At 39.3% G+C, this 23,865-nt stretch overlaps 1 protein-coding gene across 7 annotated transcripts in view; it reads left to right on the top strand.

Moving 5' to 3' along the window:
* The window catches only part of SMOC2 (SPARC related modular calcium binding 2), a 148,533-nt gene that overhangs the window by 25,839 nt on the left and 98,829 nt on the right, over positions 1 to 23,865 (top strand). For all 7 annotated transcript variants that reach the window (XM_074580205.1, XM_074580202.1, XM_074580204.1 and 4 more), the window contains exon 2: positions 19,947 to 20,118. In XM_074580205.1, the coding sequence (XP_074436306.1) occupies positions 19,947 to 20,118 (172 nt within the window). The remainder of the gene's footprint in view (positions 1 to 19,946; positions 20,119 to 23,865) is intronic.

The following is a 23,865-nucleotide window of genomic DNA, read 5'->3' as shown; positions in this document are numbered from 1 at the left end:
GGCTGACATGAGGTTAGGGATCTGACATCTGCTTTGGAGGTTGCTGTCTTACCCCCAGACACTTGTTCCTTTTGCTGCCCCAGGGAAGTCTATGGAAATGGTGTAAGTGTCTGGGTGGGAGCAAGTGGGCAGGATAATCTTACATTAGGAAAAGATGGAATACTGATGAGTTGTGAAAATGTTGCATTGAGAAAAAGGTTGGCATCTAGTAACTGTAAGTACTAACATCCAGCACGGAGCTTGAATTTTGTGTCTTTGTTCTTCAGTACTGCTTGCTGAAGAAGAGGATCTGAAGCTCTTGGACTAGTATGTACCATGAAAACTCTTCAAATGACTGGATTGTCATAGCTCAGGGCGAAAGGGGAAATGAAGGCTTATTCAGCATATTCCTGATATTTCTGAATTGTCAACTTGGTTGGCAGCGTATACCACCTCTGAGAAAAGACATCTGTGGCTGGAGTCAGTAGACCTTTAACTTAGTTGGAAAATGCTTTCCCAAACTTGGGATTCCCGGACTAGACTCTAGGAAATAAACCTCTTTCCCACAACTAACTGCATAGTTGGCATATTTTGGTTTGGACTCTAATTCTCAAGAGTGGGAAGATGAGTTCATTTTATTACTGGGTTAATTACTTCTTATATAACCAGTTTCAGTATATACATTTTTAAAATGCACACTTTCAAATTTGGAAAAATATTAGGCTATTAGGGAAGGAAGTACTAAGTATGTACGTATTCATAGATGGGTCACTTCTGTTCTCATTCATACTATTGAGTATGTAAATCCATCTGATAAGCTACCTTTCTTTTTAAAAGCTGAATCTTATTCGTGTTTTAAATTTTTCTGACTTCAGCTTCAAGTTACTGGATCTTTGCCTTTGCTGGAAGTTAAGGCAGACCTCTTAAATGAGAAAGGTATTTTGCTGTTTTAAAGTTTTTTTTTTTCATTTCAAATAACTTCAGAATAGATGAGTTCTGCTTTCTAATGTGTAAGTGATCAATGACTTGTCCTATGGTAGGAAATGAGATTGCTGTTGTTAATGACATTAACAGAGTTCAATCTCTCCCACAAATATTTTAGCAAGGAAACACCTAAGGTTGGCAGGTAATTTTAACAGAAAATGGAGTTCTAACTTTAAACAGAAGCTGATTTTGTAGCCACAACAATTTTTTCATGCTGGAAATCGTTGGGTTCTGTATAGGTGTCCCTACTGCTTAACTCTGGAATGAGTTCTTCTAATTGTCATGTATTTCCTAATGTAGCAAATTAACTTTCACATCTGAGTCATGGACAGTGGAAATTATAATTTCAGTGGAATATCAAGTTGGCGTTTGCCTGTTAATGTGTTTATTTTCCATGTTTCTCTTTTGTTCTAGACCAGTACTCATTACTGTTCATGTTCCACAACTTAATTTACCAGTTACTACAAAGCCTGTAAAATCTGAAGTAGGTGCTGATCTATTCAGTATGATATATTAGTTAAAATCACAGCAAATTTTGAATTGCTACAATTTATATAGACAAGGGTCTGAATCAAAATCTTGGATCTAAAACACACCAAGCTTGAGGAGCATTTGGATTGAGATCTGAACTCTGTGGTTTGGGTTTTTCTTTAATCACATGGTGTTACAAACATCTATTTCATGTGTCTAAACTGTCCCAGCTGTGCAGAGTATTTCCTTGAACACATTGGACTTATTTTTACACAGATGTAAATCAGGAGTAACTTTGCTAAAGTCAATGCAACTGCTGCCAGTAGATGATGTTTGAGGAAAGGTCTGTGCTTTCTGTATGCTAATAATATAGAAATGAAATTTATTCTTTGCATCATCTTCAGGAAAAATCTATCTGCAAGTCTTCGCATGAGCATGAACATCATGCAGATTTGCTAACAGACACAAAATATAAAGGAGTTTGAATGGCAGCTGTCTACAACAGTCATTTGAGACCTTTCTTTTAAGGTGGACCTCAGTGCCATCGCTGTATGCTCCTTGCTGTCTTCCCTTCACCTTATTGGTTTATTGCAGGCTTGGCTACCACTGGTGCCTTCTCTTCACACTTCCTGTGGCCATGTCCCGCTGCACCCTGTCAGGGCACCAAGTTTGTCATTGTGCCGCTTGCCTCTCACCTTTAAAGCTATCACTCATCAGCAATTAGGAGCCAACATTATACAAGCATTTGAGGGAAAGAGAATGTTAGAGCTGGATTAAGTGTTGATTTCCACTCCAGCTTTCCCTATTGAATTACATGAAGGTTTCAACTCAACTTGAGCTGTAAAGAAACCCAAGCTTTTCTTCAGGTTGCACAGAGCTTGCAAAAGTCCTGTGTTCTTGTCTGTCATTCCCCCTCCCTCCCTCTTCATGACTCTTGCATGCATAGCCAGTTCTGGATTAAACTGTGGCTGTTCTTGGGGTATTTCTTGTCCTGGCCAGAAGCAGGAACTCCTGGAAGCACTGCTGCAAAATCCTTTTGTTGAGTCTTCCTGTGTAGATTTCCAGGCTTGCTGAATCTAATCTTTGTGTGTTTTCAGATTCACGCTGGATGAAAATAAGTTACCGTTCCTTTACTTGTGTCTTTATTTGGGTGCAATTGCTATTTTTCTCTTTTGTCAAAGGAGGGGGCCTGATTTACTTGTAGTAGTGAAAGTGGTCTGACATGCACCATATTATGCCAGCAAGGAGAAACTGCCTTACAGATTTTTTTTATTTTCCAAAGATGATATGTGGTCTCTGCACAGCTGCAATTCCCCTGGAGAAAGATAGTCGGATTTCTCATTGGAGGTTGTTCATTCTTATGTCTTCTAGCCAAGAAAAATATAAACCAGGGTGAATCAAGGGTAAGATCCGTGCAGTTACCAGTTCAGTAATACTTAGCAGGAAAATATAATCCACTAAGGGAGCAAGAGAGAAAACGGTGAAGTCCGTGAAATGTTTTGTTGCATACTCTATAAGACAGAAGAAACTGGTACTTCAAATAGCTCTGGGCCAGTAATAAAATAGAGTGCAAGAAGATGATTAGATCTAAAAGCTCTTCTTCAGCAAAATATTAGGCCTTGGCTAAGGAACATAGAAATCCTGACACCTCCTTTTAAGTTGCCATTCAAGTTTGTAACTTTGAGGCAGGCGAGGATGAGCAATCATAGACTGCCTCCCCTTGAGAACAGCAGTATTTCAAAGCTTACAGACAGTGTGAATCCTTTAAGGAACAGCGGGGATCTTCTTTTTGTGTACATATAATACATGACTAGTTGAATCCTTTTGAGAACATAGGCAAATTTTGTAACAGTTGTCAGTTCTTTCAATCTCTTAAGAGCAGCTTAAACAGATAGACCCTAGAAGAGGCAAGTCTGGTTTGGGTCTAGTTTTTTATGATATCCATGATACATCGTAGATGATTCATTGGAGGTGGATCATATTCAAACTGATAACCTGTTTATGCTGTGCCAGAATACAACTTTATTTAAAAAGTGTTCAGGTTACATATAACACATAAACAAAAGGAGAGCAGAACTGGGGAAAACTCAAAAGGCAGCCTGCAGGGTGACTGAGGAAACTCATACAACCCTAAAACTTTACAGCTAGGTACTTTTATACTGGTTGGATAAAGGTGTGTATTCTCTCACACTGACAACTAAAGCAATCTAAGTTAGGCTTGAAGGTTTAAGTTAGAAGGCTCTTCATTGCTGAGAATCACGTTTACCCCAGATTCACTCTCTCTACTGGAATTTTATATAACTCCTGGAATCCATCTCCGTTCTATTGGTGGCACCAGGTCACCTGCTCCTTTATCTGGAGTTCAAGATTCAGCTTAAAACCTTGTGTTTGTGTGTACTATTGCTGTGGGGATTGTTAGATGTAGTCTTAAAATTCACTGGTTAAATTTATTCGTGGCATTTTTCTTTATTTTAAATAGCTCTCTCCTACTTCCTGAGTTTAAATTTTAATATTTTCTGTGAACAAGTTCTTAATTGAATTCTTGGGCAGGGTTATGTCAGTCTTGCTGAAGGACCTTGGAATACCTCTTAATTGACAAGCTTTTTAGGCTTAGAAATGGGAAAAAGAAAGAAGAATATTTAGTAATGGGCAGCAACACCTTATGAAGTGTATGCAATACAGCTGCCATATGAAAAAATACTGCATTTGTCTATTGTTTCTTTGGGTGTTCTGTGCACACGAAAACATGACATTATGTTTCTTTTTCATCTGTACGAGGCTGTTGCGCTTTTGAGCTAGGGAGAAAGCAATTGTATTATAAATGGAGCTTGCTGTGCCTCTTTGTATTTGCCTTTTCTCGAAGGTTGGGACTGGAACACTATCGTAAGAAGCAAAGCTTTGACTGCAGCAGCTTATTTAAGCAGCAAGAGCAAGCTGCTCTTTATCATATTAATTTCAGTTGACTCATGTCACTTCACCTCCCAAAACCAATGATGGTTGGTTAAGATTATATCCAAACCAGTCATAAGTTACCAATGAATCAGTAACAGAATATTTTGGGCTGGTATACAAAAACATCTCTTGCTCCATATTTAGTTAGCTTGGATCCTCTTGTGGTTCAACAATATTTTACAGAAACGAAACACTCTCAACTTCAAGCAGAGTCCAGTTCCCTTAATAAAACTTTTAGTGCAAGGAGGGCAAAGAGTTTAGCCAATTTACAGCTTCATTCCTCTTAGAGCAGCTAACAGACATACGTCTTGCATACTGTGTTCAAGACTTTCCACTGTCATTTATTTTGATAATCTGACAGATATTGTGATATTAAAACCATGGTATGCAGCACATAAATCATGATATCAGCTTCTTGTTGTGCTTTTCCTCTCTGCTTTTCCAACTGTGAGAAGAAAAGATTGAGGTATTTGGATATGGAAGCCATGCTAAGGAGCAGGAACATATCCTTCTCGGTTGGAGTATTTCCTGTTTTTCTCAGGTAAACTTGTAATTTGGTTGAAATATTGCTTTTGAGAAGCACTAAGGTATAGCCTTTAGACAAATTAGTAGTAAGGAACAATGTTGAGGAAAAAACTTGAAAAATATACCTCTGCCTTAACAGTATCAGTTTGCTATGGAAACATTAATGTATCATATCTATTTTGTGTTTTGATGGATATGTTAACAATGCTGTCATTGTTCCTATGTGTCTGACAGCTACATCAAAGAAGTATCTGAAAACACAGGTGTTCCTAAAGCTAAAAACCCCATAACTAAATTAAACTCTGTGCTAAGCTGTCATAGAAAATCCAAGTAATCCATGCTTAGCAATAAATAAGCCCAAGAGAACTAAAGTGAAAGTCAAGTCTGTGGCCTCATTCAGAGCCTGATCTTGTGGCTTTGGCACTTACTTAATGTTTTGCTCTTATATTGCATTTTTCATTCATGGTTTATGAAATGATTTACAAAGACAAGTAACAATAGTCTGACTTCTTGGGTGAGGACTAAAGAAAAGCATCAAAAGATATAAATGGCATGTCTGTGATGTAGTCAGTTCATTGAAGGTAGAAAGAGTGGAGTCCTGACTCCAAATAGTGCCTTGACTTTTTTAGGTAGATCTGGTTCTTTTAAGGAAGGAGCATTGCAGGTACATACCTCTTACAAACTAAATGTGTTATTGTTCTCCTCTATTATTCTGGGCTCAGAAGTGGAGGAGTACTGTGTGAGACCTTGAATTCAGGACTTGCCCTGAAAGAGCTAAAAAACCAATCAGTACCACACTGTTTTTCAAAACTTGAGAGAATTAATAGTGTGCAGAGCCAAAACAGCTCAGCCCATGCTTTTCCCTTGGAGCATTATCCTAGATTCCATTAAAAATGACATTCAGCAACGATTTTTTTTAATGGAAACAAAGAAGGCCATAATTTAGTTTACAAAACATCCTCAAATGTTTTTAACAAGAAAATCCACATGGCAGTTTTGAAGGATTCATGCAGTTTCTCTTGCTGTGTCCTCACTTTGTTAATGAGCCGGGCCTTTTTCAGCCATGGCTACATCTTTTTGTAGGAAAGAACATTTGGAAGGATGACACATGTGGTTAAAAAACAGGAATGAGTTTCTGGAGTCTTGGGTTTAATTCCCAGCATTGCCACAGACTTCCTCTGTGACTTTGGACAAGTCACCACATCTCTGTGACTAAATTCACTGGCTGTAAACTGATGCTAGTGGAATTTCTCTTCTTTAGAGACAAATTGTGAGAACATATATTTAGGTATCAACTCCAGCTCTAGACTTAGATTTTTAACTTTCTAAAACCTGTGAATCCAAAAGAATTATTTTAAGGTGTGGCTATTTTCTGTGGATTGTCTCAAAAATGCCACAAAGTAATCGGAGTCATTTGTATCAGCAATCTGTGGTACTTTGGCACCTCTTCCTGTCAGACATGTTGACAGCTGAACATGCTTCCCTACCTGGGAGTCCAAACCAGTGACGGCAAACCTACGGCAAATGTGTCAGTCAGCTAATGATGCTGCTGTGAATAAGTTGTGGCTGGAGCTGTGGTGTAAACTATAGTAGTGATGGACCTTGGAGAACTCTTATAAACTGGGAAGGCCTGGCCCTCAGGTGCTGTAAGAGGTGGCTAGGGATAACAGCCTAGCGTATGACATCCAAAAGGTTAAGTGGCAGACTGTGCAATGACAGAAGAGTAACATAGTCCCAGTATCAAAGGCAATCTGTGCTAGATCTGATGGGGGACAAATTTTTTAGATCCCCAGGCCTGCATCTTAACTAGAAGAAGGCCTCTGCAGTAGTAAATATGGGCACACTGCATTCATGTAAAACCTTCGCTCTTTTGTTTTCTGAACAGTTAAACCGTGAGTTACACTTGCCAAGGAGCCTGAAAAATCCCCTTGTTCGTCTAGTCCAAGCCGTATTCATGGCTGAGTACGTTCAGACTGACATTTGTCATATTTATCTAGATTGCTTTTTAATGTGGTCAAGCACTGTCCACAGAGAGCATCAGTAGCCTGTGGTGGATGGTTTGTAATTCTGCTTAGGTGCTTGGCCAACGAGTCCCTCCAGGGAAGGGTGGTGAAGGAGCAATTACCCTTACTCCAGTCACCTAATGCTTCTTTTCCTCAGGCAACAGCACAAGGGGAGGTGAGAATGCCTGAGCATCTGCTGTGGCATCCAATCATCCTCTCTCTGTGAGGCAGAGGGCAGGGTGCAAAGATTAAGCTTTTTTTAAAATGGCTTCACCACTTCTTCTCTTTCTCCCATGCCAATGAAATTTGGTTGAAATTAGCCGTCTCGCTGCTAGCTTTCCAGGCTGCTACACACAACAGAGAAGCAAAGCTGTGGCTATGGTTGCTCTGCTTGAGCTCAAAAGCACCAAAAGACAAAATATGAAGCAAGACAACAGCTTGTACACAGGGGAGGAAGAGGATGTGGAATTGGTGGGTAGAGGGGATGGGCTCTGTTAAATATCCTTCCAAATGCTATAATCTGTACAAAACTGTATTCAGGGTGCTATTTTCCACAGTGAAACAAGAAAATAGTTCATAGGTACCACCCCTGTCCTTATTTTGTTGGTTAGTTCCACTGCATATACACAATATCTGTAACATAGTGTAATTATATGCTTCCAAAAAAAAAATCTGAGAGGATAAGATTCTCTGATTTTTGTAGTATGACTAGAAACCACAAATATAAAATATTGCATCAGAGACTTTGGACTTCAGAAATCTTTGCTCTTGGGTTGTAGAAATATGATGTTTGTATAAATTCTTGGTAAGAGCTGGAACTTGCTGGTGTCAATTCTTCTACTTCAGGGTATGTGAGAAAGTCTGATTAAAATGAAATGCCTGCTCTTTAGAGCTCTGAGTTTTTTTAATCTGTTGTATTTTCTAATTACTTGGAAGAGTTTTCTTGTCACTAATACAGATTGTCTAAGCTTCCTTAAGCATATAAGAATTGGTTCTGAATGCACCTTATTTCAAAAAAATCTCCAAAAAAATCTGTGATAGAGGTGATTTTTATCAAAGGATCCCAATTGACTGATACAATCTCCTGTATATTCTCAACTCCACTGTGTTTAGAGAAAGCATTGTTTTGTTTTTTTTTCTTTTACTCTAGGAGTGCAGTAGTCTCTTCTATTGTTGATTGTTCATCCACAATACAGTATGTGTCTGTCATTACAGCTTCTTTGGGGATTTTTTTGTTGCAGCACCTACAGTGGTGGTGTATTTGCTCACTGAAGTGAAATGGAAACACTGCAAATTTTCCTCCGTCAGTTTTCTCATCCCTAACAATTCCTTTTGCTATTGAGAAATCTCACACGTAAGGGTCCACAATAGAGAGGGGCTAATGGATTTTACTGTTAGTATGACAATTCTTTAACATTTTCTGGTATTGCTGGGTAATCTTTTAGGACAGATAAAAAAGCTAGTGGCCAACTGGTGTGTAGAAGGCAAAGAACAGCAAGGAAAATGTGTTCTTCTACAAAGAAAGCAGAAGCCACTTAAAATGTGACACAGATCTTGGAAATTTTTTTTTTTCTGGTAAATTGCCTGGTTTGGATCATGGTTTGTTGACCCACTCCCACCCACTTCTAGATACACACAAAGTTTTGTTTTTCATATTCAAGGGTTTTTCTTTTGCAAAAGTCCTCATAATAATTAGAAATAAATGGCTTCCTAATGACATTTTTCCTTGGAAAACAATGGTTTAAATTAAAGGAAAAATGTTTTTGCCCAACACACAAACAAACATACAAGAGTTCCATAAAACCCCAAAGTTGGGAGGAAGTAGAACTGCCAGTGGTTTGAGAAAACCACAGCCAGGTTCTTGTGTCCCTATGGAAAGTGTTTTTTCTCATTAGACTGGCTTGTTAAACTGTTGTATATTCCAAATGTGTACTATTTAACTGTTTGCTTCTAGCACGATTTCTGCGTTTAAAGATGATAGTATTTAAACCTAGCAACATCTTGTTTTAAGATCAACAGTTTAACAAGAACAAAATCTGCCTCCCAGACTCAGCTGCCTGCCTTCCTTCTGAAATACTTTGTTCTGAAGAAGCTGATGGCAGTGATAAATGTAAGAGAGTTAGAGCTCTGCAGTTCTTGTCAGCAAGTTAGCTTTATGGGTTGGAGATTAGACCTTTGATGTCTTATCGAGTTTCTGCCCTGCGTGAATCAGTTGCTTACTTGATTTAAATTATAAAAAGAAATGCTCAGTTGTGATATTGTCTCATACTGTGTCTTCGTCATTTGAGATGCCCTCCGTGTTCTTTATTTCCCCAGGAAGAGAAGGCAACCAGCCATATGGACAGTGGCCAGTTGCCTGCTGATCGTGATAGGCATTAAATAGAGTTGCATAGAAACTCAGATATAGAAAAGTCCTGTTTAGCTGAGCTTTTCTGTCCCCCTACAAAAGGAGATTGTTCCCTACAAGTCTAACGTCACGTCCGGTACTGTTTCACTGTACTTTCTGAGAGGGTCCCTGTATTCCTTTAATAAATTGTTTTCTTTTCACTGAGGTAAGAGCTTCTTATGAAGTTGTTTTTTTGATGTCCCCCATTGTAATTACTGATGGGCTGGCACGGAGAGCTGGTGGCTGCTTGGGCATGTGGGAAGAGAGTACAGGTAAGCTTTGTGGCAGAGGTTCAACCTGATGGTTCTTATTTTGAGTTATAGGCCGTTGTTGTTAGTTTTATTGTTTTAAGCTACTTCAGACACTTTAAGGGTGTGTGTTGGTATTCTTTAATCCTAAAATAAAACCCTCAAATATAGAAATGTTGATCTGGCATAGATTTTATTTGTATTTTAAAATAGCTTTTCAACATTTTAGAAGCCAAAATATTTTTCATGTGAGCAGCCTTTGAACAAGATTAAAAAGTAAAATGTGTCTATTTTCCTAAATCATAGCTGTGGTTATTAAAGACACCAACCAGTCAGATTAGCCATGCGTGAGGAAACTGGCTAACAGGACGGTTGCGCTAGCCCGCTTGTATTCTGAAAGTTGGGTCGGTACTCATGAAAAGCTTAAGTAAACTAGAGGATAATTCAATACATAGACAATGCATCCCACTGTTTCTCTGTTTACTTTCTCCCTGTGTGACTTCTGGCAGTGGAGAAGAAACACTATAAATGACAGCAACCCGCCAAAGAAAAGATTATGAATAACAATACCACAAGAATGAAGGGCATAAAGTTACCAGTGACTTGGGAAAAATGCAGAACACTGGACACGTGACACATCTAGAAACTAGTGGATTACAGTACTTGCAAAACAGAATACCTTCACGTTAGAAAACCTTTCAGTTTGGGTTTCAGTATAAACTTATGGTAGATTGTTTTGTCTCCAGTAACCCAAGGTCTGTTTATCAGTAGATGTTTTTTGACTCTGTTGAACTGTAATAATTTGCTGGTAATACTCTGAAACCCAAAGAAGTAATGCCACTGGACACAAAGAAAAACTATATATTTACTGAAAAAATGCAAAGACTGAGATCTCTCTAATTAGCAGTTGTACATACATATAAAGTACACCACCTTCTGGATAGAGTTGTCTTTGTTTTCTTTACCACATTTTCAATAGTGTTGCTTTTGGCACTGTTCTGAAGCTGTCGTGCTTTCCATACCAATCTACAGTTCAATTTTCAGGCAACACATACAGCAAGCTGGTACCCTAAGTTTGGATACCATTTAACTTTTTTGATGCTGCAAAATGAAAGAAACCAGCTGTTTATGTTAAAATGAACTTCAAAATAACTATAATAAAAACCATGGGGAGATTTTTTTGATCCCTGAAAAGCCAGGTAAACTATTTTTTGAAAGGGGGAAAAAAAAAGTTCTATTGGTCCTTGCTGTGGTGCACCTTAATTACTTCTAAATATCTACAGTATTTAATGTGTGGGCTGTTTTCATCTATAGTGAATACACATTAGACTCTGTTTGCAAAAATGAGTGGTTTCATGAAATATGAAGGACTCCTAATCTTGGAAGTGAATTAATGTGGTCAGATAATGGGTGTTTTAGTGTCACTGATAGTGTTTATCGTGTCTTGAAAATTAAGGCCATTGGTTCATTTTTAGCTATATGGGGTCGATGCCAACAAATCATTCATAGATTGTTTCTGATACTTAGACTTTGCAGCTTCTGGTGTGACTCATTTGGAGGGATTGCTTTGTGCTTCCAAAGACTATATTGTAGGAGGATTCAAATGAATCAGTGAAAGGTCCTTCTGAAAGGGTAGTTCACCAGGGCTGAGTGCTACTCAATAGGAGCACAAACCTGCCCCTATTGAAGTTCGTTTATTTCCCTTAGTGGGGATGGAACTAGATCCTAGAATTAAGCTATTCCAGAGAATAGCCCTTCAAGAGGTATGATTGCACTACCTTAAAGTTCCTGTTCAAGACAAAGCCGAATGGAGAGAAAAAAGAAGAGATTTGGACCCCTTGTTCTTGTAGTGTTTCATCAGATTTCCTGGAATTCTATACTTGGAACACTTGAATAGCACAGAATGCTCTTTTGCTGTGGCTCCCCCTATGCCTCCAGAGACCAAAGCAATTCAGTTCTTTTTTAATCAAAACTATAATAAATAGAAGAAAAATCTCTTCAACTGGCACTTTTGAACCCCTTACAGAGTCCATTACCTCCCTGCCTCCCAACCCTAAATTGGTTGTGGTTCCCTGCCTCCTCAGGCCCCAAAGTAGTTTATCCGTAGTAGATTAGAAATACTGAAATACTGTCGAGACACCAAATCACCTGAAACCTCTTTAAGTCAGGCAGCTGTTGGGAGTAACTTTTTTTGTGATAATGGCAATGACAAAACTTGGGATTGCATGTGTAATAAATTGATGTCCATCCTTTCTACAAAGCAGGAAAAAATGTGTCACTCGGTTTGCTTCAATTTCAGCTCAGTCCTTCCTAGGTTACATGGTTGCACAACTGAGGTGTTTTGCCTTTTTAGTCATTTGTGAAGCAGCAGTAAAAAGAACTGATGGATGTGCTGACATTCAGTCCTGCCATCCCTCCATCAATTCAGCAAAGTAGAGCTCACTTAAAAAAAATACCTGTTAAAGCAATAAACGTCTAAAAAATAACATGCCAAAGCAAAACATATCAGTCAAAGCACAACATTATTTAATAGTTAATTTTCTATGCTGGTTGTAGCAAGATCATACTGTAGTTTTGGCGGTGAGTCTCCAAGAGTTCCACTGCATTGAGGGAGTAAAGCACAACACTGTCCTAATCGATAGGTAATTTGGAACTTACTTTGGGTACTGACCCAAGAGTGATTAAAAAAATCCAAACGCCACGACAACAAAACCCGACAACAAAACCCAACAACAAACCCAAACCTCACCTTCCTGTTCAGTGAAAATCCATACTCTAGCTGTTTCTTTTAACCATCCTTGCTAAAGTTTACATGGAAAGAGGTCTGATGTTGTAAGTTATACATGGAGAGGTTAATAAAATATAATGAGGCAAAGGGTGTGTGTGTGTGGGTGTCTGTGTTCAGAAGTTTAACAGGGTCCTTCTCAATAAAACAATGTCTTAGCAGGCATTAGAGGCAATTCTCCCTCCTGCGTCCCCCTGCAGATGCACAGACACCTACTGGAGACCTTCAGTAAAGTTATTTTTGAAGCCTAGAGCCCACCTCTGTTTTAGTCATCTAGAACCTGGGACTTTGAATGTTTCTTCCCCTTTGTTTTTCTTTGATGCTATGGGCTAGGTTAATCTCATAGGACTCCAGCCATTTACAGAAGAGTTAGTTGATCAGACTCTCCAGTTCACAAAGTGGGAGGGATATTTCTAGGGTGTGATCTGCCTTATCCTAAGTCAGGTGAATCTTATCCTAAAGGTTTCTAGTTTCTCTAGTCTATGCAACTTGCTCCACATTATGAAACCACGATCACAGCTTGCTGCCCTGGAGCGTGCTGCAGTATTGTGGCTGGAATACTAATCTTTTTTTGTGAACAGGGATAAATGAACTTTCATGTTAATTTTTAGGTGTTTGAGATAACTTCATTGAAGTCTGTAGTCTACTCACTTGTCTGGTAGTGGAATGTAATGGAAAGATCCTGATTTACTCCAAGATCCTTTATTGTTGAGAAGAAAAACAAAAATGTTTTGATGAGGTTCTTTGTTTTAAGTGCAAATGGCCTTGCCAATATATAGTAACAGGAATAGGCACATTCTAGCTTGTCAGAATAGCATCTGATTAGTCCTGTGTGTGATGGCTTTCTGTCTAAATTCTTCCATGCAAGCGTAACCTCAGTGGTGGTGTCCCTGTATGTCTCAACAAAGGAGGTGGTCATGGTTTGAAGTAGTCAGCTCTGAGCTTCTCCTGGAACAGTCATGAAGGACTGTTTTGCTTCAGTGGGACAGTACAAGGTGAAATAATCTGTTAAAGACAGGTTAAGTACAGCAGCTATACAGATTTACCATTTTGAAGGTATCTTCTGCTACTGTCCTAAGTAACTCAAGAATAAGTACAACTTATGTTTTCCGTACATTCCAGTGCTAGGGTTGAATGCTTTTCTGTGGCATTGGGATGAGAGTAGGGTTTGTTCTGTAAATGTACCTTCTGCTTCATTCCTTAGCAGAAGAGTGATGAAATAAATATTGAAAAAATGAGTGGTGTTTTAACACAGCAGATTGAGACAGACTAGCTGGTTAGAGTGCTCTGTAAGGCAGACTGTAGCATGTTGATATTTAAAAATCATTGCCTTTGTCTGAAATATACATGGGAATATGACTTTACATATTATAGCCTGCATGTGTGGATATATATACAATGGTGTGTGCATATACACATACATATGTATTACTATTGTCTAACTCATTTTCCCATTGTAGATGAGCCCAGAGGGAGCAAAATATTCCTAGCTTGGAGATTTCCACATCTGCCCTTCAGGCAGCTATCAGACAGAAACAGCATGGCTGCATAAATCACAGTAAATCAGCACATTTTTCAACAGCACAAAACCCTAAGCACTGAGCCACTTTAGAGTGTGCTGCTCTATAGTTTGCTCACAGACCTCCCATGCCAGCAGCAGGGAAGTCAGACCGTTCTATTCAACAACTTACAGTAACCAGATGCAGGATAAAGAAATTGCCTTTCAAAGCTATAGTCTGCGCTAGGCTTTTCCAAGCAAAACAGTGAGGTCTAGCATCCATCTTTTCTCTTCTGCTTGTTTTTCAGGCCTTTTTGGTGCTCAGCCCCCCAAGAGGAAGTGCTCTCCTGTTTTGTGAACAGGCCTGAACTTCATTTTAGATTTTGAAGCAGTAGTTTTCACTTGGTCAGAGGAAAAATTTGTATATCAGTTATAAGGGGTCCACAAAAAGTTACAGAATAAAAACCTGTTGTCACTGTGTTTAAATACCTACTGTCAGTGGAGGGTCCAGTGGAGACTGGAGGGGTCTATAAGAAGAAGAAAGGTTGAAAATCTATGATGAACTGTGAACTTGAAGGTCTTTCTTTTTCCTGGTGCACAGACTGCAGCCTGATCTCACAGAAGCAAATGGAGTTTCTCTCCACAGACAGAAGCAGTTTCAGATGTAGTAGGAAAACTTACATTAGGGCAAAGTAAAAATAGGTTTAATGTAGTTATGAGTTATGCTTTTTGTGCAGCCTGTTTGTGTTAGGGATGTCTCTACAGGACTATAAGTAAACTTTCTGATATTTAAGCTGGCCTAAATAAAAAAAAAAAAAGAAAAAAAGAAGTTGGGGAACAGTCCCCTGCCTTGCTCATATTAATCAGACAGTGGCCTCTGACCAAAGACAATCCACAGCTGTACACTATATTGTGAAATGTAGAGCAGAGCATTTCCCATTACTGTTTAAAAGGCTGTGAGACAGATTCAGTAATGAATCTTTACACCTCAGACTAAGTGCGTCTGTCGTCAGCTTTTCCTCCAATGGAGAGGGATGCCTGCGCTCCCCGTGACCAGGCTGTAACATTGGTCTCGACTCTTCTGCTTCCTTGCACTGGCAGGTTGTAGATGTACCCTTTTTCTCCTGGTGTACTCTGTGATCTGCTTAGGTGGAAGGAGAGTTGCTCTGCACTATAGACGATGGGGTCACAGATTTGTGCACTGGAAATGCACAAATATGGATGTTTCATCTGAAGATCTTTTCTGGATCCCTGCATAAAAGTGCATAGTGTTAGATAAAGAGAAGATATGTGTTATGCCATAGCAGTGAACAAGTTTATGGATGTGTTATCTTGATAAAGGGTTTAATAGCACAGTGAAGAAACCATTGAATGCCTACTCTTGAGGCACTGGAAAAACTTTCTCATGGACTGCAAGATGTTGCTTGTGGTTGAGGAAATAAGCATCCTGACTGTCCACAGCACAGATTTCGGACATTTTGGGACCAGTGACAAGAACAAAGCTGAAAGACAAAGCACAGCAGAAAACAGAGTTGAAAAAATTTTCCCCATTATAAGTAAGGTTTCAGGTAACTGCTAACTCATACTCTGACAATTCTAGTGTTACAGTAACATCCTTCCAGTAACAGAGGGATGAAAGATCACTGGGACCGCTTGCGCTACAGGGGGCCACTATTAAGAGCCTTTGGTGTGTGAAATTGTGAAGGAGAATACTGGAATTCCGTGATGCCTGAAACACATGTCAGTAAATAATATTTTATCAATGCATGTATTTCCCAAGGCAGGCGCAGTTTATAGTGACTTTGGTTTTATTAACTGAGTTAAACTTAATAATCAAGAATTTTTTTTATACAGTCCCGTTATTCTTTCTTCTCAGAAATACTACGTGAGAATTTACAGCAGCGCCTAGTATAGAATAGTAGGCCCCTTGGAAATTGGGTGTTGTAAAGTATAATACTTTGTAAAGGCTGAAATAAATTGGAGGCTGTAAAAATTTTTTTATGATATTAAAATATAAAGCAGAAGATAAGTTAAAGCAACTCCAGTTGAGGCGTCATGCCTGTTAATCGGTAGCATAAACTCAAATTTGTAGTTGAAAACAATTTTCTGAAACTTGACTAGGCTGGTTTCTGTGTTTATTAGGGGCAGGAACACCTCTCTGTTAAAAGTGGTTTTCATTTTAATAGGGTTTAACCATAATTGTCCAGTTTTTGCTGGTAGTTCAAAATAGTTCCACCTCAGGTTGGTCAACTATTGTTGGCTTCATCTCAGTTGCTACCAGCATTCAACAAAAATGCTGCTTTCAGCTTGCCTTTCAGTGAATCACATGTTTTTACAATAACAGATTTGTTTGTTAAATGAATTTAAAGACAGAAATAGATGAGCCAGTACTCAGGGTGAGTCACCTTCTGGTCCATCTAGAACCATCTTTCTCTCTCTCTGTCTCTAAACTGCCCTATTTTAATCAAAAGGAATATTTTCACAGTAAAGTACAGCTCTAAGGTGTGCATCGATGTGATTCCAGTTTCTGTGTCACTGACTCTGCTTGTTTCTGTTTCAACAAATAGTCAATCCCACGAGAAGTCCCATAGCCCCTACTTATTTCAGCATTTCTGTTAGTTTTGATGTATTTATCTATTCCTTTTGCTACATGTGAGCAGGCAATGCTGATTTGGACTTGTATCATCTTGTGCTGCTGTACTAAAGATGAGGATGGAGTATTTTCCAAATGTCAGTCAAATACTTTCTATCTTTTTTTTTAATAAGTACATTTGCTAGTCTCTGGTCTCCCTTGTATGCTATTTTTTCTCGCAGTTACTTGCCTTTTTGTCCTTCCTGCTCTTAAATCCCTCTGTTACACTAGCTTGGTGGAAATTGTTTAAATGTACAACCCAAATTCTCCAGTGAGGTTTGGCTAACCAACAAGCTATTCAAGTGGTTTTGTCTCCCGGGTATGTCTTCATCCTCTGCTTTTCCAGGTTGCTTGAATATCCTTGAACCCATAATTTACCCTAATCTCCTCTAAGGCTTTGAAATAATAAAATACTTAAATAAAACTCTTTGGATAAATGCCCTTTAAAATATAGCTTTATCTGTGAACTATCACGCTCTCAAGGGAGTGGAGTTTGTTCCTCAGACGATTAAGGGGATTCTCTGTCCACTGTGTTACTGTGGTTTGTCCAGTGCGATCAGGCATACCCATCTTAACTCCTGCAACAACGCAAAACAGAAAAGATGAGGAAAGTCTGGGAGAAAACTGGGACAGAGGCTAGACTGCTGCTGTGTGTGATTTTTATTTTTTTTTTCCTGATGCCTGCATTCTGTTCCCTGATCTACCACATGATCTTCTGTGGGTCACAAAGCCTTCCTGTGCTTTTGAAAAATAATTCTCTGCTCAACGGGGATGTTGCTGAGGATAAATTAAGGGTGGCAAAGTGCCTAGCCGTTACAGAGGGGTAGTCTTATACACACAGGAAGGTTGTACTCGGATCCTTACTTCACAAAATAGGAAGAGGGAGATCACTTGACTTGCCATCACCAACTCCATAGGGGGACTGGGTCCAGTTTTTCTGCCAGAGGCCCCATGTGGTCCATTTTTCCTTGAAAAGTCCTTTTCACAGTCCTGTCTAGGCCTAAACCCCAAGTCCTGCAGATGCCTCCCAGGCAAGAAAGTGAGGTTTGGAGGACCTCACTGCCCCCCTGTCTCCCCCACCCCATGCTGCAGCTCATCAGGGCACCTGGTCAGGCCCTGGAAACCAACGTAATTTGGAGATTGGTCAGAGTCATGGAAGCCTGTCTTCACTATTGCTTATTTTGCATGTAAGGGGAGATGATTTCAGTTTTCTCCCTTCCCACTCAGCTAATTATTAATTTCTGTCAGCAAAAAGGAACTGTAAAATAGCACTGAAGGGAAGGGAGGAAGGAAAAAACCTCTTCCCCACTTCTGGACCTCTATAGCTAAATTCCAGGAATAAAGGTTTCGGGTTTGTGTGTAATTGGTGAGTAATTTGCTTCTGAAGCTAATTATTGTTAAAAATGAAAAGTTACTCAAAACATTGGGAAAAAGAAATTTTCCTTTTTGTGTTACTGTACCACTAAAGCATAACAATTCTGGTCAAAATTCAACCACATGACTATTATTTTAAAGTGATATCTTTGAGATTGTCTCTCCATTTTCAGGCATGCTCTCCAGAAAGGCGTCTGTATTTCCTCACATTAAGTGACGGGAAATGCAAATAGACCACAGTTTAAGTATGAAGATTATGGAGATTTATGACCGACTCTCTACATTTTTTTGTGTAATAAAATGCAGGGAGACTATACATAGCAAATGTCTTCTGAATTTTTTAGCTTGTACTACTCTTTCCTGCTCAAATACTACTCTTTGTCGTCTTTTTTTCCTTCTCAGTTTCTAATCTGAAGTTCAAAATTTTCTGTACCTGAGGTTTATGAAGATGAAGTAGCACCAGTGAAACCAGTGCTTCAGCTGGATGAAGACCTTTTCTTGGGTGGCTCGTAATGCTTAGGAGAGTGATTATCTCCTGGTAGCTATATGCCTTGCTTAATTTTGTGCTTATTCACAAACAGCAAAACAATAGAGAAATTAATCTGAGGACTGAGTTCACCTCCTCCCTAGTCCCTGCTTTTCAGGAGGTCAGAAGATAAAGTACTACCTTTGGTTTTGGCTGGCATGCTGCAACATCAGAACCAATTAGTTTTTTGCCAGCGTGTTTCAGGGTGAGCAGCTCCTGCTTTTCACAATGCCAAGGACGATGCCAAACTCATCAGCTGTGCCTGCAGTCTTGGGAGTGGAAGGATGAACCGTTAGACCAGGTGCAGTGCGGCTTCGTGGCAAAACTGGAAAGGGGAGCATCTCTTGAAAGTTGTAATGGAAACAACCTAAATTACTTCTGTCAGCTTGTACCCGCCCACTTTCTTCTGGAGGAGATGAGATTGAATTTCTGATAAAGGGAGAATGTGTGGTGCAATGGGCAGAAATGACGGGGTTTGAGCAGCAGGGGCCTTGCATGGCTCTCCTGTGGAGAGGAGGACATGAACCCAGTGCCAGCTCAGAAAAAAAACCGCTGTAGCCCACAGGTGACCCCTGCTCTCACAGGGACAGCCCCCGGGGACTGTGGCCCGTGGGCAACCCGTGCTGGGGCAGGGACACCCCTGAGGGTTTGCAGTTATGGGCAACCCATGCCAGGGCTCAGAACATGCTCAAAATGTGAAAACAGGAAGTTTTTGTTGGTTGGTAACAATTTAAATAAAATTATTTGACTCCAGGTTGTTTTGCACGCAGCCTGGTTCAGGTTTTGTCTTTTCTGCTCGCCCATGGTGGGACACTTTGGAATGGCAGTTGAGACTCCATCATGCATGTTTTAAGAGTGGTGTCAGTGGAAAAATTGCAAGCTATAACGTTTCCCTCTAAAGTCTCAGCATATATTTTTATAGGCAAGCATATGCACAAATACAAAGGTTTCTATAAAGTATATCTGCTGTTTCTGTTTTGCTAAGGAGTCTTTAGATTTTGAATATGGGCATTGCAAGAATAAATGATCTGTTGTGTTTCATAAGGTGCTTCGTAAGGTTCTCCTTCCTTGCTCGTTTTCTCTTCAGGCCTCTTGCCCTGAGGCTACTGAAGATATTTTGCGTATAATTTTAGATGGGTATTGATGTGAAAAATCCTGTTTGGAATTTAGAACGGACTTTTCAGTTTGTTGTTGTAGGCTAGTTAATGCATAGCTAACAAAATAGACAGGTTTCCATTGCTGTCTCATTTTTGTTGTGAAGAATGTTTCTGCCATCACTGGTTTGCTCTAAAGAGTCCAACCCACTGTGTTCAGCTTCATAATGGTGGAAGGAGATGGAGAGATCTTCTAATCGCGGTGGTGGATTTAGTGCATGTTACAGAAATGTCGCAATGATCACCATTTCAAAACAGCAACTGAATAACTCCAGATATAATGAATCAGCTATTATTGCAATAGGGCAAAAAGGCAAAGCTTTCTTTTCAGTTTTGGGTAATATTTATATGTCTTCCCTGGGGTAGGGGATCACAGAGCAGTTTTCACATGGGAATAGCATTCCTACAGCATTAATTTATTTTTTCTAGTTTTTGAGAGTGGACCAAGACAAAGACAGAGAATGCAGCCTGGATTGTGCAGGTTCCCCTCAGAAATCACTCTGTGCATCTGATGGAAGAACTTTTCTGTCCCGGTGTGAATTTCAGCGAGCAAAATGCAAAGACCCTCAGCTGGAAATAGCCTACAGGGGCAACTGCAAAGGTGAGCAAATCAAAATCTCTCTTGACCATAATGAAAAGTAATAGACTTTAATTAGCTTTTGAAAATGTCTGTGTGTTGAAAACAAGGAGTGCTGTACTTGAAAAGTTCTCTAAAATCAAGTAGGTCGAAATCAATCCTGTTGATTCTATAACAATATGCTACATAAAGATAAATTAATCTTTCTCCATCAGTAAAAATATGACTCCCCCACCGGTTTACACTACAATAAGTCAGTATTAAGGAAATTGTAAGGTTAGGTCCTTGTTCTGAAGGACCGTATCATTGGCAGGCTCAGAGTAACTCTTAAGATTGTTATCTCAAGAGGTTTCTTATCTACTGCAGTTTGCTATTTTGAGTTAGAGGTGGTCAAATTCAGTTTTGTGTTTCCTAACTGCAATCATTTAGTGGTGGGGATGGGGAGAGAGGGGAAGAGAAAAAAAAAAAAAAAAGTTTGCAATGCTTAGAGCACTCACAGGCCATTCCTACCTACATCATCCACTCTTTTACTTCTCATCTCTGTTTAGAGAAACTGTGCAACATGCAACCCTACCCCTTCAGTTCCAATACTTATTCCCAGTTAAATCTTTTCACTTTTAGAGTAGCCTGGTGGTAGAGAGAGTAGTTCCTTACTGATGTATAGGGTGATTCCCAACACAATGATCTTCTTTCTAAAATGTAAGAATAGCGGTGATCATAAAGATTTACTTTCCCTTTCTCTCTGTCAAAAAAAGAGGGGGAGGTGGGGAGAAAACCCCAGGGACCACACTGATTCAACCTCTAGGAGGCAATTTTCCACATCATCTCTCTCCATTAGCTCCAGCAAACCTCCAAAGCATCAAGACTGCTTCAAAGAGACGTTCTGTCTCATCTTCTGCCTAGCTGAAACACTATGCTCATCCTTCAGCCCTTTCATAATAAGCCATTGTATTAGCTGATGGATCTGTTTACTTTTGCGAACAAGGATAACATAATGAAGCTACCTGAGCCAAAGCTTTTGTTACATTCATGAATAACAGAGAGAATTATAGTGCACTCTGTATTTATTAGTTTTATACATTAGAGCTTTATACGCTTTTATAGAAATCGATTTTGAGTGTTTATTGTCTTTTCCTCTTACCATATTGACAATGTAATCTGCAAGAAATATTTTCCATAAAGATGCATTGAATTGACCTACTGAAGGTGTACTCGGTCATGCTGGCAAATTTTTCTGCAGTCAACAACAAAAATTTTGAGAAGTGCTCATTTGCTGTTTGTTTATTAATGAATGGTGTGTCAGTACAATTGTAGACTTGGAATTAGACACCTTAGGCACCTTAAATATTGCTAATAGCAACATCATGCCCTCATCAATCAGATGCTTTTAATCTTTCAATTAAATAAATGCAAACATCACACATTTAAACATCTCAATGTTTAAATATTTTTTCCTTTGATTGGCAATAGACACGTTTGCCAGTAATATATGTGGTCAATATCAGCAAGAGACTGGTGCTCTTTTAAATTTTACATTTTCATGGTATTTCTTATTCAATCAAAGCAGTCTTAAATTTTGAAGTGACCAATGTCTTTATTCCTACCCACGGCTGCAATCATCAGAAATATTTCAAGCTGTAAAAACAAGTTTGAGAGAAGAAAAAGGTGATTCGTTGGCCTAGCTGCAGTTTCAGTTTTAGCATTGCGAGAGCTACTTTTGATAGTCCCATGAAACGTTCCTCTGAAAGAGCTAAGGAAGTCCTCAGATTAAGACCTCTTTTGAGCCAGTTGCTTTTGAGTGGTGAAGTTTGTTGTTGCAGGTGACGCCTGACCAGAGAGCAGAGGGTTGTTTTAATAGGGCTAACCAAAAAGTGATGGTTCCATTTCAGGGCAACTTTCAAGGTTTGAGAATTTGTTTTCATTCCGTGTTGGAATGAAAGTAAATCCTTTTGGAAATGTTCATCTGTCCTCCCAAAAAACCAGGCACCCTCCTCCCCCCATTAAAACATTGGTTATAAAGTAAGTTTTAAGGTTGCTAATGCAGGAGAAAGAAAGAAACGTGAGTGTTTGCACATTGGAGTTATGAAGAGAGAAAAGAATTGAATCCTGGTTTAGGATTCACAACTTTAACTCTGTGTTTGATATTTTCCACCATTGATCAGAAAAGGCAATCTTAAGTCTGTGTCTGTCTCCTCCTTTCTTTTTCTCAGGTAAAAATCCCCCTGTTCACCTCACAAAAATCCTGTCTGAAGATTAAATACTTACAGGTACCATTTTAATTAGTTGAAAACATGGCGACCAGCTTTTTGTGCAGTTCAGTCTATTCACAAGAAATCTAAACACCTTGACAGTTTATGTCGACAACCTGCTGAAATAATTTTGAGTCAATCATTTCTTTTTTTATAAACACAGTTTTATTCATAACTGGGATTTCTTTTTACATCCCTAAGGGAGTTTGAACCACCACCAGACTGATGGCTACTTTCTCTCTGTCTTTTTTCTGAGAGACAAATTTAGATTTACTATCTTTTCTCCTCCTCACCTATTGTCAGCATTTGTCTCATCTACTTGGTTTTGATCACTTAAATACTAAAATTACAAAGGCATAGTTTGCTTTAAATATACTTGCTTTCCTTTCTTGATTCAAGTTCCATTCACAGCAACAGTGCTCAGCCCAGGTAATTCTTTAGCGTTGCAAAGGGAACCATTTTTAGATCCTGGATCTTAAAACTAAATGACAGAAAACTGTCAGAACTTATACCATTTTCTCTTCTCACACTCCCGTCCTCCTAGTTCCTGATGGCTGCAGCACAGATCAAGACAGCTTAAATCTGAAAATGAATGAAACCTGAACACTCATTTCTGAAAAACAACTCACCTTTGACAAAATAAGCATCAAAATAGACTGTTCTGATAGTGAGTTTATAATAGGTTTTTTTTTTTTTGCAGTCCACTTCCAGGCAGTGCTGGAATCCATTGCTAAGCTTGCAAATGCTATAAGAAGTTATAGTCTTGTAAAATTTCAACGGTCTCAAATAATCTGCCTATGCTGTAGATGAACACCCACATTTCACATTTTTGGATTCTTTTCCAAACAAAATCTAATCTAAACTCTGAAGTTCTGGAGATTTGCCACTTACTTGACACAGACATTTACTGTGCAACAAGATTATGAATCTAATAAATAAATGTATGTTGACAGCTGAGAAATATTATTTGTGTTAGGGGGGCTGTTAACATATCACCTGTGAATGGGATCCACTACACACACACAAATGCTTCACAGTAAATCTGGCCCACCAGAGCCGAAGAAACAAAACACACAAGAAGTGGAAAAGTAATATGATTGCTTTTAAACTGGTCAGAAAGACACAGAGGCTATGTCTACGCTAATTAATGAAGCAGTGCCAGGACACAGTATGACTGCCTTCACGGGTAAGCTGGTAGAGTGCTCCCTTGCACTTGGAGCACGGGACAGCTAGTGCTTTCCTGAGGACTATATCTATGTGACTTGGAGCTTAGATGGGCCAGGGACTGTTTCCAGCAGGCAGCATGCACAGAGCCACCTTCTTTTAGGGATTTAAAGCTGTTCAACCTGAGAACTGAGCCTAGCTACTCTTACGGGACAGCTCTGATACATGCCAGGGTGGATCTATTTCTATGACTAATACAAACCTGGGCATGAGTCCTTTAGCACTCAGCCTTGTTCTTTCCACTACAGGTGGTGAGGATGGGACTGGAGAGTTCTGGGCATCATGCAGGAAGACTACA

This window comes from Larus michahellis, chromosome 3 (assembly GCF_964199755.1).
Source record: "Larus michahellis chromosome 3, bLarMic1.1, whole genome shotgun sequence".
Taxonomy (NCBI): domain Eukaryota; kingdom Metazoa; phylum Chordata; class Aves; order Charadriiformes; family Laridae; genus Larus; species Larus michahellis.
This window is presented reverse-complemented; position numbering and strand designations above follow the sequence as displayed.